The sequence below is a fragment of the Telmatherina bonti genome (assembly GCF_933228915.1).
Source record: "Telmatherina bonti genome assembly, chromosome: 5".
Taxonomy (NCBI): domain Eukaryota; kingdom Metazoa; phylum Chordata; class Actinopteri; order Atheriniformes; family Telmatherinidae; genus Telmatherina; species Telmatherina bonti.
The window spans coordinates 19,133,792-19,149,573 of record NC_136623.1 but is presented as its reverse complement, the minus strand read 5'-3'; the positions used below and the strand labels follow the sequence as shown (position 1 = coordinate 19,149,573).

The 15,782-nt window shown below is 38.1% G+C and overlaps 1 protein-coding gene across 1 annotated transcript; it reads right to left on the bottom strand.

The window, feature by feature from the left end:
* Window positions 1–2,166: 2,166 nt before the first annotated feature.
* LOC306755815 (C-Jun-amino-terminal kinase-interacting protein 4) lies at window positions 2,167–15,438 on the bottom strand. The gene is made up of 28 exons (XM_079240352.1): window positions 15,341–15,438; window positions 13,772–14,146; window positions 13,452–13,646; window positions 13,201–13,321; window positions 12,875–12,945; window positions 10,875–10,939; window positions 10,435–10,501; window positions 10,194–10,342; window positions 9,814–10,079; window positions 9,330–9,387; window positions 8,956–9,108; window positions 8,798–8,840; window positions 8,535–8,662; window positions 8,328–8,381; window positions 6,304–6,444; window positions 5,707–5,839; window positions 5,463–5,549; window positions 5,330–5,377; window positions 5,055–5,196; window positions 4,864–4,906; window positions 4,672–4,752; window positions 4,497–4,564; window positions 4,223–4,371; window positions 3,967–4,138; window positions 3,744–3,857; window positions 3,571–3,669; window positions 3,346–3,435; window positions 2,167–3,204 (listed from the first exon to the last, which is right to left on the bottom strand). Exons 2-28 carry the CDS (start codon window positions 13,868–13,870, stop codon window positions 3,086–3,088), a joined length of 2,955 nt encoding a protein of 984 aa, XP_079096478.1. The 5' UTR covers window positions 13,871–14,146; window positions 15,341–15,438; the 3' UTR covers window positions 2,167–3,085.
* Between the last annotated feature and the right edge of the window lie 344 nt (window positions 15,439–15,782).

The window sequence follows — 15,782 nt, the reverse complement described above, 5'->3', positions numbered from 1 at the left end:
AGCTAACAAGCTAACAATAACAATTACTGCTCTCCCAACATATCTTACGTCATTTCCGGTTTTAATAAGGTAAATTAGCATTGAGTCGTTTTATCTCTTGTTAAACTAAAAGTACATTTTGAAGTGAAATTTATTATATTATTTAATGTCATGGTGGCTTTCGGTACAGTAAGTCAATATTTTTAAAGGTCAACATTAATGAAATATTTAATTTAATTAAATAAAATATTTTTATGAGGATTTTTTTTGTTTGTGTTTTGGGTGATTATTTTGTCAGTATTACATTGTTGCAACAAAACTACTTTTTGTTTAATAAAGGAAAGAAAGAAAGAAATGTGTTTGCTTGCTGAGTAGAACTGTAGGACAGGTTTTACAGGTGAGAAGGTGTCAGGTTTCATCGAGGGTGGCTTTATCTTTAGTGGATCCGGAAAGTCTCCAAACGCGCGATATTCCTGATAAACTGATACCTTATCATTTTTAACAATTCACCAGCTCCACAAAAGGGTAAGTTTAAGTATTTTATTTAGACTTTCTCAGATACAGTGGTTACCTATAACGTTAGTTACATCGTAACGTTGCGTAGAATGAATGTAATGAAACGCAGGACAGGTGTGGCATCTGTTATGACTGAACAGTGCGGGACAAAAACATGTTGGATGTCAATAGCACAAGTTGTGTTAAAGTAGTTTATCCAAGTCGTACTTGTAAATATTTAATCTAATTTAGTTGTTGTGGTTGATGTTTTGTTGAAATGGTTATGAAATAAAATAGGCTTGCACTCACAGCCTTATTTTAAAAAACAAAAAAAGATTATCCTGACAGACAGGTCACACAACCCCCACAAAGCATGGGGACAGAACTTGTAGTTGTTAACTTCCAACTGTCTACCACATGTTTTGTTTAGTATCTTGCGTTTGTCAGTTTGATTCTTTGTTTTAGTTTGCTGCATTTTGTCTGACGGTCATTTTGTGTTCCCCGTTAGCTTTATTGGGTGATTTGTGATTATTTTTCTGTTATTATTGTGTTACACATTGTCAGTTTTTTTGTTTATTGATGGTTTTATTATTTTTATGTGTTTTATCTATATTTCGTCTATTTTTTTACTTTTTAAATTGATTTTTATTTATTATTTGTGGGGGTTTTTTATTTTTTGCTTTTATTTTCCTCTATGTCACTCTGTGGTCATTTTGTATTTTGCATGGGATGTGTCACACATTGATGCATTTTATTTTGCACTTTGTAACAACTTTGATTTTCCTTTTTTACTTCTATTTTGCTTGTCATTTAGCTTGTTTGTTACATTTTTCTGAGATATGGGAATATAGATATAGATAGATATAATGTTTCAGGGATCATGATCCTTGCATGACCCCTGTATCCATTTGGCAGGTTAAGTTACCTCGTCATGGATATAAAGCACTGCCATACTAGACAAACTACTTTTTTATATAACAAACATGTCTTTCCATTTCATTGCAGCCATGGCAGTCAAGTATGATGGCTTGTCCCACTGTAAGCTGGCCTTGGTGTTTGCGGTGCTGATGGACCTGTTGGGTGTGATTTCCCTTCTGTTGGGCGTCTTTGCTCCACTAGAGATCCAAGGCCAAGACTTTGGGGATCTGCTGGTGTATTCAGGAGCTCTTTTGGTATTATTTTCTTTAGCAGGTTGGGTCATGTGGTACAGTGGCAACATCGAGGGTCTGACATCAAAGAAAGAGCTTGGTGGGACTGTGGGTGAAGCTGTGGACCGACTGGCTCGTTCTCTTAGCCGCAGAATACAGATCCCCAGGTCTCATAGCAACGCGATGTAAAAAGTGGAGTCCCAAGATATTGAAGACAGTATGACTTGTGCTGAATCCTGTTACAGAAAGGACTTATTCTCAAAGTGATATGCTTTACTGCTCCAAGACAGAGACTTTGTTAGACTGTTTTCCTTTAATTAAAAACTGTTCATTTTAACAAGTACACGAGAAAAGCAAACTGTCTTTTTGACTGTTTACCAAGATTGATTTGTTGCATCCAACAATGCTGCAGTTTTAAAGATAAAAAAAGATTAATATGCAACTTCTTTTTGTCCATTTCACTGAACAGTGTTTCATCATCAAATTATGCCAGCGACACTCAGGAGGAAAGGAACTGCATTTTAATCACAATCATAAATGTGCATGTTTTATTAAGAACCCATACTCAAGTTTTTACAAGAATATGGAGTTGTGACAACAAAATTCGCAGAAACTTTCAACTGCACACAAATACTGCATAAGGGCACTTGAAAGAACTTCTGTCCCTTATTTTACACTCTGGAATAGAATTTAAACATGAAATACATTAAATTTATTCAAGCATTTCAAGAAACTCAGAGACATCAAACAAATAAATGAGAAAATAAATAATGTTTTAAGACACCTTCTGAATTTTTCCATATAAGAGATACTGGGCATATTTCTCTGCAGACACATGTATAATATACATGTATGTGGAATTACTCTTCAGGTAGAAGAGTACCAGAATTTTAGTTAATACTCATGGCAGAAATTCCAGAAATACACACCACAAAAGATCTGATCACCAGTTTGAATGCAGCATTATAAGACAATACAGTTTCTGATTGTCTTTTGAGCGAAGAACTAAACCCGTTTCCAGTTCACAGTTAATAACTATGTACATGGCAGCACCGAGAGCAGCCACATTAACTTAAATTCTATGATAGATGTCACTGTTTCCTACATGTCGCTGAACAAGCAGTAGAGACATATATAAGAGAACAGGAAGTAAACTTGAATTTCTCATGAGAGCAAAGTTCCATCAAGCAACTAAATTACTGACCAAATATACAGCAGCGATATAAAAAAACAAAGTTAAATGAAGGTACACAGGAAGGCATCATGCATCATGATTATCCACATGTACAAAACAAATTTGGTAAACAAATATGAAAAAGCAGAAGTCACATATATCATTACATGATGCTTTTAATGCTGCCAAATTAAGGTGCTGGCTTATTCCATTCCATGACAGCATCAATTGCCCTTTTGCTGCCGTGTGCGTCTTCTTCCTCTCATCCAGGGTTCGCAGATGAATGGTATCAGAGTGCAGGGCTCGGTACAGAAGGTGTGGGATTCTGCCAGATGATCATGTGACTCCGTTCTGACCGCTGTGGCGTGGCCTGGACTACCTCTGTTGAATCGTCACTTGCATCATCTCCTAGAAATGGCGACATGTTAGTCAAGCATTTCATAAACACAGTACTGACAAAATGTGGATCAATGTGTAATATTTAACTAAATCAGTGTGTGGCATAGATTTAAATCATTTGACATTACAGTGATATTTTCATCAACTCACCAATTCTGAAATTGATGTAGCCCTCTCCTCCACTGAGGATAAGCTGAGCAGTGGTGACATGGCTACTCCCAGGGGAGGTGATCAAACAACCTATAGGGCAAAGAGGATCACAGTCGAGAAAAGACAAAAAGCAAAAAATTAAAGTGGAGACTGACATATCTCCGTAAATCATTATAAAAGTGAAAATGCTTTACACGTTAGAGCAAAAGCTATCCCAATTCCTACCTGGTGCTGCAATGATAAACCTAACAGCCTGTCTGTGTCCATGGTATGACAGCTGGGCTGCTGCAGTACAACAGTATGGGATGGAAACAGCCTCTGAAGCTGTAAAAAGTTTTAATAATCAACACTAAACAGTGGCATCTGTAACAATGCTAGATTTAGTAAATAAGACATACTTATAGACAGGGGGATGGAGTAGATGGCACCGCCTCCTGTGCCCACCCACAAGCGGCCAGAGATGATGGTGAGAGAGGAGATCTGGAGAGGTGTGAGTGTCAGAAAGGGCTGGCCTAGATAAAAATAAATTTAGCCAGGTTAGCATATGAAAGTGGCTACTCATGACGCCAACGGTAATCAAGCTTGAACTATGTAATAGATTTTCATTAAAAGAAAAAGCACCTAATGTTTTTGTGATCAAAGAAGCAAAATCAACTTCCTGTAGCGGCCGACCAGTGGACCAGTCAAACAGCCTGAGAACTGGGTCGAGTCGGCAGGACGTCCAAACTCCGCTTCCTCCAGCACACAGGAATCGAACCTGTTGTTCACTGCGCTCCGAGACGGAAAATATTTGCTGTACAGCAAGATACAAAATAATGATGAGTTCAAAGCCAGTATGCAAACAAAAATAAACATACGTGTCTCTTCTGCTTCCTACCTCCACTTTCTTGCTGTCAGCATCAATTACGTGAACCTTGTTCCAGTATCCCACCCACAAACGACTGTCTTTTGCAAGGCAACACCGGATGGGCTGCAAAGGGTTTGATCCAAGAGGCATCACGGAGTGGGATTGCAGATTCCAGCCATCTGTAGACCCCAGCATTCATTATGTCATAGTTTATGTCATTAAACATTAGTTACATGAAACATCCCTAAATATAAATAAAAAAAAAAGGGAAGCAGTGCTTTCAGATGAAACAGAAAGTCATTACCTGAAGTGTGGGAGAAAAATGCCAAAGTTCCATCAGCTAAACCAGCTATAACCCGACCGTTGCAATACCTGTGAGGGTCAGCACAAAGTAGATTACTTTCAACACTGGAAAAAGACATATTGATAACAGTGGCTTTTACAGGAAAATGTCTGAACACGGTGCAGGTAGAACTCACGTGAGTGAATGAACACCCTCTGAGAGGCACAGTGACTGCAGACAGCGCCTCCTGTCTGCAGAGGCTGGATGTATTAGGATACTGTGAAAGAAAGGCAAAGGAAGAAAAGAGACAAGGGTGAAAAGTGTTAGGGCCAGCAAAAATCCTTGGATATCATCCTCTGGTGTGATCAGTGTATTTAGCTGACACTACCTTCCTTCCTGAGTTCCAATCCACACAGTTCCTGCAGAGTTACCTAACATTACAATACAAGAGAGCTCATGTAAAAAGGAAATGCTGAGTAATGAGTATTTCCAGAAAAACACTGAGCAATATAGAGGCACAAGATGCATTTGAGGAGTTGTCTTTAAGTGGCTGCTGAAGCCCCATGAACCAGCACTGACCTATGGGAGGTACAGCACAGATGCAGAGGGCAGGGGCTGTGGGAGGGAGGCTGAACTGTTCCAGTACCGTGTTGGATCGCGCTGGATCAAACACTGTTATATCACTGCAGGAGGCAGGGCCAGAACAAACCCACACAGAACACTGGCAGAGAGGGTGGATATGAAGGTTGGAAAGATGAATGACATGAAACAACTTGTGCCTAGGTGGTGTTACTCATGGCTGGATGGTCATAATTAGAGTATGATGGAAGTAACCAGAATGAAAACAGACTTACAGTGGCCTCTCCCGACATCTCCGGTGTGACTGCAACAGCACAGTTCATCTGAAATGATTAAACTTAAGTAATTAATAACCGCACATGTAATGTGATGTCATACAGGTAAGAATACTGCAATATTAAGACTCACCTTGGCTGTTGAGTCCCTCTGATCCAAAAGTCTAAGCTGAACTAAAACAGGCACATCTTTAGGTTCTGGAACAGGTTCCTGGGATTCCTACATTTATTATACATAGAAACATCAATATTGGTTGTGTATAAGCCTTTAATTCAGGTAGTTTGCCAACATCTATGTGGAAAATTAAATCTAACACTGTAGCAAAGAAAAGCCTTTAGTCATCGTTTACTTTATTCTCTTCTATGTCTTCTTCTACCTTTGTGTTTGCCAGCGGTACGCTCCAGCCATGTATCTGCCGCTTTCCCAGAGTCCCCCAAATCTGGGAGCGGATTTCTCTGTACACTTCCCTTTTCCTGACACGTGGTGAAACAACAGCAGGAGAAGCAGATCTAGAGAAAATGTTGTTGGCATTTAACAGCTTGACACTTAAACACAACTTACAAACTGAATAGAGCACATTCATCAGAGATAAAATTTATAATGCAAATTTTGTGAAAACCCCTTTCCATATGTTCTGTCTTCTTTTTTAATTTAATTAAATGAACTTGAAAAAAATATTCAATCAAAAGTAACAATATATTGTACGGATGTTTTGTGTCTTTACAGTTTTCACCTTCTGTAAGGTTTATTTAACCATCACAGCTTGCAAAAGTGGCCAATTTTTTCCACTGTTGTAAAATAACCATCGAGATTATATCAGGTTTTAAGATATTTTAAGAGATTTGAAGATACAGTGATATTTTGTTTGCTGTTGAAGTTCAATTTTCTTTCTTCTCTTTTCTAAGTGCAGTTTGCGAAAAGCTTTGCCTACAACTGCAGAATAATGTTTGCAAGGAAAGAACCCGATGCTTACTCAGCCTGGGTTCGAGTGGCAGCCGGTAGCTGTGGAGACCCCAGAGCTGAATGGCTGAGTGATGGAGAGGATGGCAGAAACAATGCAGATGTAGAGGGTGGTCCTAGTGGGGCCTTTGTCAGGCCAAAAAAGCGGTTGAATCTGAATTCAAAGACAAAAAAAACAAAGGAAGATGGTGCGTGACTGTCTAATTAAAAGACATTATATAAAATGGCAACTTCTTTAAAATGACACATTTAATTGTTTTTGATCCATTCATGCCCTTTTTTTGCCCAATTATATATGTTTAGATTCATAATTATGTAAATTAACCTTGCCCTTCTGCAGCACTTGGCAGGCTAAAAATGTTCACATTCAAGTCTGCTCAAACACACTTATCAAACAAAAAATAACCTGCATTTAGTTTTTGTTCACCGGCTCAGACAACTGCAAACCCACTAGTTGAATTTATTTCCCGAGGTTTGTTACGCTTGAAACTCTGGCGGTCCCGGGTCATGTTTTCATAACTGTGTGCAGCGGTTCAAATTACGCCTAATGTCAGATACGCCAAATACAAACTGCTGAGCATCTGACAGGGCTGTAAAGAAGCTTGTAAAGTGAAGCCAACCATGTTACACTGAAAACAAACCGTGAAAAACAACAAAACGATGTAAATGCATAGTGCACCAACCTCAGTCCATCTTTCACATGCAATATCGTTCATGTACAAAAGGACTGCGACTGCTTTAAGAACACTGAGGATACATAGAAGCATCCTTGAAACTTGTCCAGAGAACTAAAACTGTTAATGTACCCAAAAGATAGGAACAGTCTGCAAGATTTTATGATTTAGAATCCTAGAAATGCACTTGTTAAGGCTTTTCTCTTAACTTTAACCAGGACATGACAGCTATGTACGTAAAATTAAAAACTATTAAAAACTTGATTTTCATCATTTTATAGCAGGCCTCTTCAAATGGCGGCCCGCCACATGCGGCCCAGAACCAACTTCTATGTGGCCCAGCTTATGTAAAAGAATAAAGATATTAATCATGAACGTTTAGTCATTCCTTCACTGATTAAGTGGCCTACAATCCTACAGTTATGCAGACCTGGAATGCAACACTTGGTTGCCTAGCAACATTAACCCCAGTGCGTGTTGTTGTGTTTTGAAGTCGTAAGAGTAGCGCTATCAGCATGTCGCTCTCTGTCCCAACACGCTAAATTGACAACGAAAACCACAGATTTAACCCAGTCTGGACCTATAAGTATTTGTTTATTATTCCGTCAAATTCGAGCACCAAACCGATGAGTTTAATATGCAATGAGTGTGTGGCTGTGTGTAAAGATTATAATATGAGGAGGCACCACATCGAGAAGTTTAGTTTGATATGACCTTTTTATGTTAAAAGTTAGGAGATAATCAGCATCTGACTGGAATTTTCATTATTTTATTTTGTGCATTTGCCCTTGTCATGTGGGATTGAATTTAAAATAGAAAAATGAATAAACTACTTATTTTTTATAAATGTAAATGTGTCTTTTTTTAAAAAAAACTGATTTATTTATTTGTACTGATTTATTTTCCCTTACTTTATTTACTGGCTCTCATAATATTTTTATCAGAAAATCTGGCCCACCTGAATATCTAATTGAGTAGCCCTGGTTTATAGTCTTCAAAGACAATCATTTTCACACTGATGTAAACTCTTCTGAGCTCTTGTTTAGCATCTCTATACAAACAGCAGCTGAGATGTGAGTTGAATTTATTTTTCCCTTTTTCCTGTCACCATGCTGTTTCAGGCTGGTGCATTATGGGCTTGCTTTAAAATAATCTATTTGTCACAATATACAGGACAAGTTTACCATCTGCCTTATCCCTGAACACACAGCACAGGCTTGGGAAATACATGTATTCTGTTGACGTGGCCAACGATGTCACCACACCCAACTTTTATATGTTATAAGAGAACAAACTTCAAATTAACAGCAGGATCCAATCCAAAGTCTTCCATAATAAGTACAATGAAATAAAATTAACTTACTTTCTCCAAACACTTGACCTTTTTTCTTCTGTAAACTTCTCCTCCTTTGTTGCTCTATAAAATCAAAGGGTTCAATCAGAAAATATTTGATACGCAGCTGCTATACGATCTGTTCTGACAAAATAGTTCAATTAATTTCAGGGGAAAATGCAAGAACAAGAGGAAAGGAAAAACAGATTGAGTTTGTTGATTTAGAAGCAGATGTACCTGACTGTCTGACTACGTCTAACAGCCTCCTGCAGCTCAAACAGACGCTGCTTGTACTGGTTCCTTTCCATGACAACCCGTGCCATTTCAGAGCGAGAGAAGTGACGCATGGAGGTGTGCAAAGCAGCCTGGAGGGGAATATTCATTAGACATTTAGTTTAACTGGGTACGTTTCAGACATTGTGGTTTAATCCAGTGAATAAAGAAAGATCTTCGCTGCAGCAGCGACTGCATTTAAAGAAATACAGTTCATGATTCCTTACATCAGAATCCTCAGACCGGTAGCCTTCCAGCTCTTTCCGTAATCTATAAAGCACAGTGACCACAGAGGACAAAATATGTGAGATAAATGAAAGAAGTTAGAAAGTATTCATGTTTTATTTTTCATGTAAAAATGTTAAACTTCTTTCATTTTCTGCACCTCTTAATCTCGTCTTCCTTCTCCTTCATCCGCCCCTCTAACCGTGAGACTGCTTCTTGAAGAGTGGCCACTTCCAGGATGAGAGCTGAACGGTCATCAGTTAGCTCAACTACCCGAGATAATAAAGCCTTACGGGCAGCTTCAACTAGTTCACTGGGATAAATAAATAAATATAAACACACAATCATAAATAAATTCAGAGAGAAACAAAAACAAATCAAAGAAAACTTTTCAAACTAGTTATTATAATACTTAAATCACCATCTATTTGACACTACTGAAGCAAAACCCCCCCTAGTTTGGAAACCCCCACACACTAGGAAAATCACACAACACTAAACATAACAATCAATGACAGTGAGTGTTGGACTTACTGGATGACTTTCAGTTCCTCAAACTGAGCAAGAATCTCCTCATACTGGTCTGTACTACCTAAACACAAAAAAGTATCAAAACAAAGCTTTAAAACAGACATATATTAGATAAATATTAGAAAATATTAAGCTGAACTAATTTCAATGTAACCTCAGCACTCTTTTCCAAAGAAGAAAAAAAACTAAATGAAATGGCCCAAAACAGCAAAAAAAGGGAAGTGATGCTTTATGAAACTAACAGAAATACTGTATACCCATTTTCTCTCATGTATTCACACCAGATAACCTCATGTTGGCTGTTTAGAAATAATATTTATTCCTGAACAGCAGTTCAGTGACCTTTTTACTTTCTGTTTGACAGATATGTTAACACATAACATTGGTTTTTGCAATATTTTTTTGATTAAATACTCAGGTGTTGTTTGCACTGTTAATGAAACTGTAGCTAAAACTTGGTCACAAGGGTTAATAAGTCTGCACTTACCTCTAACACTGACTCCCCGGTCTACACTCTCCACGTAATCTCGACTCAGCTCTGACAGTTCAGAAAATACGGAGTCCGTGTTGCGGAGCTCCCACTCCATGCTATCATCTTCATCCACATCCTCCTCTTCCTCCTGGTCCTTTGTCTGTAGATTTTCTCCTTTTCCTTCTTCCACTGTAAGATCATCCACTTCCTTTATTTCATCCTCTAAGCTGGTCTCTGATTCTTCTTTTAGTGGCTCTTCAGTGTTGAGTCGAACTGGCGTGCTGGAGGTGATGAAGGACACAGAAATGTTGGTTTTATTTTTAATGACATTACTCACAATCGTTCCATCCAAACCTCCAAGTGAAGCAAGTAAGTTTATACTTTAAGTTTGTTACCTTGCTTTTGTAGAGTCATGAAACTGCATCAGTTCTGGGGTTGAGCTTATTATGTCATTGACAATCTGATTCTCAGCTATTTTCTCCTCTTTGGGCATTAGATCCTCAAAATATGAGGGACCAGAGTTTGAATGAGGCCTTTTAATAATCTGGGAAGAAATAAGCAGAAAAAACTACCTCATCTAAAATCTTTTACAAAATTTTGAGAAACTGATGACATTGGGGGCCAGTATATATTTACCTTTTCAGTGGATTCTGACAACACTTGATGGGATACAAAGTCGGCATTCTTGGTACGCACATGATTCCTAAATGCAACATGAAACATTTTATTGTTAGAGAAAAGTTCTTACAAGACAGTATCTAAACCATAATCTGTGACTTGTTTATAACACCAACTGTTTCTAAACCATAAGTTGCAATATAAGGTGAAATAAGATAACTTGAATATCTCAAAATGTTTACTTGTGCATTACCAAGTATAACTTTAAAGATAAACTTATCCTGCATTTGTAAGACCGTCTGAAACTATCAGTTTAATCAGAGATAAGGCTTCACTCCTGTCAGAAACAGAAGTATGTAAGAATGAAGTTCAACCTTTGTTGAAACTGTTTTTAAATGCATGAGTGACTACATGCAAAACAAGAAAAGTATGTTGGAGAACAGACTGCTGAGGACAACCTTAAAGGAGAATCCCTTTCAGAATCTTTCCTCTTTTCCAGAAGTTCCCGATATGTGTGAGTCAACTAAAGGAAAAACAAGACTTCAGAAACAAGAAACAAAACTGTACAATGTAGTTAATAAGGGTCTATAAGGCACATTTTCTTGGGTATAATGAGTATTGTGATAAAGGAAATAAAACTGAACATAACAGCATTTACATACAGAGATACCAAAGTATTCAATGTAATGTAAAGGCATCATAGAACATCATAACTACACATTATGTGATAATAATCTGATCTGCAAAGTGGCACCTTTAGTTCTGGACAGAAGTTTCAGTGCATCCATTGTCCACATCAATGTATCATGATTAAAGTAAACTGTCAATACCTTTTCTGTTTTGGGACTAAAATAATGTCCAGAAATTATGCAAAATTGAAAACTTTTCTTTTATAAACTTCAACTGTTCTAGCACAAAAACAACCAGACTACAATTTTTTTATTTTGAACATGTAATGTGTGGTTTAATGTTTCATGAGAACTTTAAAATGGGCTTTCTGTGGTCATTGATAACCTTACGACTGAGTTCTAGTTAGTTATCTGATCACTCTTCTTAGCAGAATTCATCTGTTCTATCCGTGACACTGACTGGACTTTAAGAGCTATCCATATAAATAATCATATAAATAAATGATTGGTTTGAGGTCAGGATTTTAAGCAGGCCATTCTGAAATTCAGTCCTCATCCTCAGTCATCCTTATCTATTCTACAACCAGCTTTGATGTCCCAATCTGTATGGAGTGGATTTAAGACTCGTTTTTTGTTTTTTTTTTCAAAGTAAAAGCAGCAAACCTCCAACCATAATAGCTATTTGGATGGTTAAATGATCCCATTTTCCTTAATGGCTAAAAGAAAACTGACCATTTACAAAACGGAGGCGTGTGGCCAATTGTCAGGGCGAAGGGCTAGAAGTTGTTCCTCTTTTTTTTTTTTTTTTATCTTATCTGCTTTTTTAAATGTTCATTTCCAGTGGAGGTATGCACTCTCAGAGGATGTTTGGACTAGCACTCAGGTGCTTTACAGCTGCAGTGTTCTGTGGTTTAACAATTTATCTTTTTATTCCTTTAAACAGCCCGATCTCTGTCCATTCTGACCTTGAAGCTGTCCTGCAGAAGGCTTTTTCCTTTTCCAACAAGCTTCAGTTGAGCTTAATAGCAGCAATTTGAGAGCTGGGGCTTCCTTCCTTCTCAGTTGAATTGACTGTAAGCGGTGGCATTCCTGCAGTTCATGGCAAGCCAGTTGTCCTGACCATCCAAATCAATTTTATCTCAGCTGTGTGTAACAATGTTGGTATTCTTCCAGACCATGACAAACTGGATAAAGCTTGAAATAAGCTGTGTACTCAAACTTGTCAATATATACTTGGAATACACAGCTGAACAGAAAGGCCTGGGGCACACTGTGGAAATGTTGGTGCCAGTGAGCACTAGTGGCCTTTCCTACCACCACTGACACTGGAGGGAAAGTGGGGTGAAATGTCTTTCCCAGGGACCCAACATTGGACAACCTGCTCTACCTCCTGAGTCACTGCCGGCCCCAATACTCTTACTTTCACTATAAACATAACCCTCAGTTCAGCTGTTGTTTTTCTTCAATCTGATTTCACCAAATTTCTAAGTGGTTGCCAATTACGATTATACTGTGTTTTTTTTCTCGCCGCATTTCTTCCTGGAAGATGATTGCTCCCCGCTATCCTAGTTTTTAATAATGCATTGGACAGTTATTCACCTAATTTTAGTAGTTTCTGCAATCTCCTGAGATGTTTTCTCTGCTTGTTGCATGCAAATGATTTGACCCTTCTGAAACAGACTAACCTCTTTTGCATGACCAAGGGATGTTCTCTGGACATGGTTGTTTAAGAAATGAGAAACTACTCTTTGCATCAGTAGGGATATATGAGTGTTTGTAAACTTTTTTTGGAATTGAGTTTTTGGGCTGCATTCACAGAGGAATCTGACCTTGTTGTGAGTATGTCTAAGTGTAGTCAGCTCTCTACTCAGATGCGCTTTCTGCTCCTCCAGTGCCACCACTGCAAGAGAAAAGTATTCATAAAGCTTTAGTAGCTGGAACACGCTTTTCTAACACAGTCCAGACATGTGAAAATCAGATTATAAAATCATGAAAACTTTATAGAGAGGAGCTGTTATATATCACCTATTCATATGTATATGATAAAATATACAGATAAGATAAATTTACATGAAAGAAAAGACATGAACTTTTTTTTTTCAAACTTGACATTTGTAAATCATTTACCTCTTGCAATTCATCTTAAAACACTCACACTGATCAGCTTGTTCTCTTGCTTTCTTCTCTAGATCTCTTTCTCGTCGTTCTCGCTCCTTTTCCCTCCCTCTCATGGCTCTCCTCTCCTGTTCAATTTGGTCATCTAATTCCAGATATCTCTGACAAAAACATAAGGATTTAACAGTCCCTGACACATACAAATGCAATTTTACCACAAGTTTTTCCATCCCTTCATTTTTTTATTGATACTTCACGCTACATCAGCGCTAATGTTACATTGTTTCCTACCTCTTGGCTTTCTTTCCTCTGTACTTTCTCTGCTTGGTATCGCTCCAGGAGCTCCTCTCGTTCAGCTTTCTCCCGCTCTGCCTCCTCCTCCCTGTCTCTGAGCTGGGCTTTGCAGGACGCCAACCCCTCCAGGACCCACACAAATATGGGTACCAGAGATTCCACCACACTTTCACCATGGGTCTCAATAACAGTCTACGGCAAAGTAAAGCAACAGAAAGAAAATACAGGTGTGTGACCATACATGAGTTATATTTCCATGTAAATGAATATTGTTTTCCTCGTAACAGTGATTGTACAGAAAGAGAAAACGCCCTCACCTGTAGTTCTGAGTACAGTTTTCCTGCTTCTTCACTCACAATGTTAGGGTCCAGCTCCACCTCCCCTGTCCCACATAGCACTCTCTCACTGTACTCCATAACTTTAATTTACTATACTAGCTGACAAAAAGTCACCCATACACAACACCAAACGTGAATCATTCAAATTCTGTGAACCAGTTATGTGACTACACTTCCTCACCACTGAACTTGTTTAGCTAGCTCTCTAACATTTCTGCCAACACCTGCACCACCCATCATCAATAGGCTTATGTTTTCTTGATAGTTGACTAGTACAGCATCCTCTAAGACTGCACTCTGCGGTTTCTGCGCCATTAACTTTATATGATGTCTTAAGATGTTTTAAAGCCCATCCTGGAAAAGAAGAAAAAGAATTGTGCATAAGAATCAGTCATTTCTATGCTTAAATTAGGTTTAACTACAAAAAGCACAGCCAACTGCTTCATGTGATGTAAAAAGAAATATGTGGTTTTCTGCTATTATACTCTGGGACTAACATCACTCAGTAGCAAGCATAGACTTAGGAAGGATGGAACTGGTATTAAAATGGATGTTTAAACAATGAGGAACCATTAATCAAACATCAGAAAACTGGTCATTTTCAAGCTTACCAAACAATGTAAATACATGATTCAGATCCGTCATGCACAAGTGCATGGATGGATTTCATTTTAATGCCAACAGTTTTTTAAATCAGAAAAGAGTGTGTTCTTTTTCAGTCATTTAGATGAAAGGATGATGGACTATTCAAAGAAGAAGATCCATAATAACAACAACAACAACAACAACAATAATAATGATAGGAATAATAATAATCACTTATAATACTTTATAGATTACTTTTGCCTCATTTCCTGCTTTACTCTGACAATATCTCAGATCTGAAGGTTTCTGGTAAATAAAATAAATGGAGTAGTATTGTCTGAATTTAGCAACTAACTATTTTGTCAAAAAAAAAAAAAAAAAAAATCAAATCTTGCATTCGCAAGAATCAAACTGTCCCATTATTTTAAATCACATACATTTCATCATTCTCTGATAGCTTATAGAAAACAACTAAAGAAGAAGCATACGAAGAAAATGAGCCAAATGATGAAACAGTGATCACTAGCTTACCCAGTAACTCTGTGGCTACAAGGTAATCCTAGTGCACCTGGAATAACCCATGAGACAGTGGATCTCTCATTATATGCTTGTGAATCGCAAATAATGATAAGGCATGGGACCAAAGAGGAGTTTCATTGTCGATGTCTTTAAGCATAACTTACCAGTTCAAGCAATTAAAATAGGCATAACAGCTTGTGTTAGTAATGGGTTTTATATGTCGATTATTTACATTATGAGGGTTCTGACTAGCAGTAAAAAGAGTAACACAAGGTAGATCACAGTAAATGTCAGACATTAATCGTCATACCATGAATAAATTACGTATCTGACAGTGGACACCTTGAGAGACCGCTGGCAGCAACTTAAAGTTGTGACTTAGCCAAAAGGGGGGAAAGCAAGCTGTGTTGTCCTTGCTTTTCGACTGCCATTTAACAGACTCACCTTCCCAGCTGACTCCTGGTGGCTTTCATTTCACAGGCTACTGAAACATAAAAAAAATTATTCGGTCGTCTTTTCTTCGGGAACGATATCAATTACAGAGAACCAGGGTTGTTGTTTAATTTTGACGTACATAGACATGTCTTCAGTCTGTCCAATCAGAGGGTTGAGATCACTGTCCGTAGCCAATAGGCAGAAAGAAGAGGCGGGACATTGGAAGTTTTGTTTTCAGAAGGGAAAAAAAAGGTTTCCTGAAACTTGAACGATGACACGTGACTCAGAAGGTTACAGTATGTTGTCAGGTGATCCGAGTAAAGCCTTTCCAAGTCCGATACCTGTCGAAATGCCTCACATGGCTGACAGCTAGTCTGTTTTCCGCGCAAGTGATTAGGGTAGTCTCTTAATGCTGATTTTGTATGCACATGGAACCGTAAAGTTATTCAGG

Bases quoted from the DNA above. Each gene is read 5' to 3' on its own strand.
- LOC306755815 (XM_079240352.1), bottom strand. From the start codon at position 13,870: ATGGAGTACAGTGAGAGAGTGCTATGTGGGACAGGGGAGGTGGAGCTG. The intron at 10,343-10,434 runs GTAAATATATAC...ATTTCTTCCCAG, and splicing joins TGTCAGAATCCACTGAAAAG to ATTATTAAAAGGCCTCATTC. The intron at 4,372-4,496 runs GTAATGACTTTC...TGGGGTCTACAG, and splicing joins ATTTTTCTCCCACACTTCAG to ATGGCTGGAATCTGCAATCC.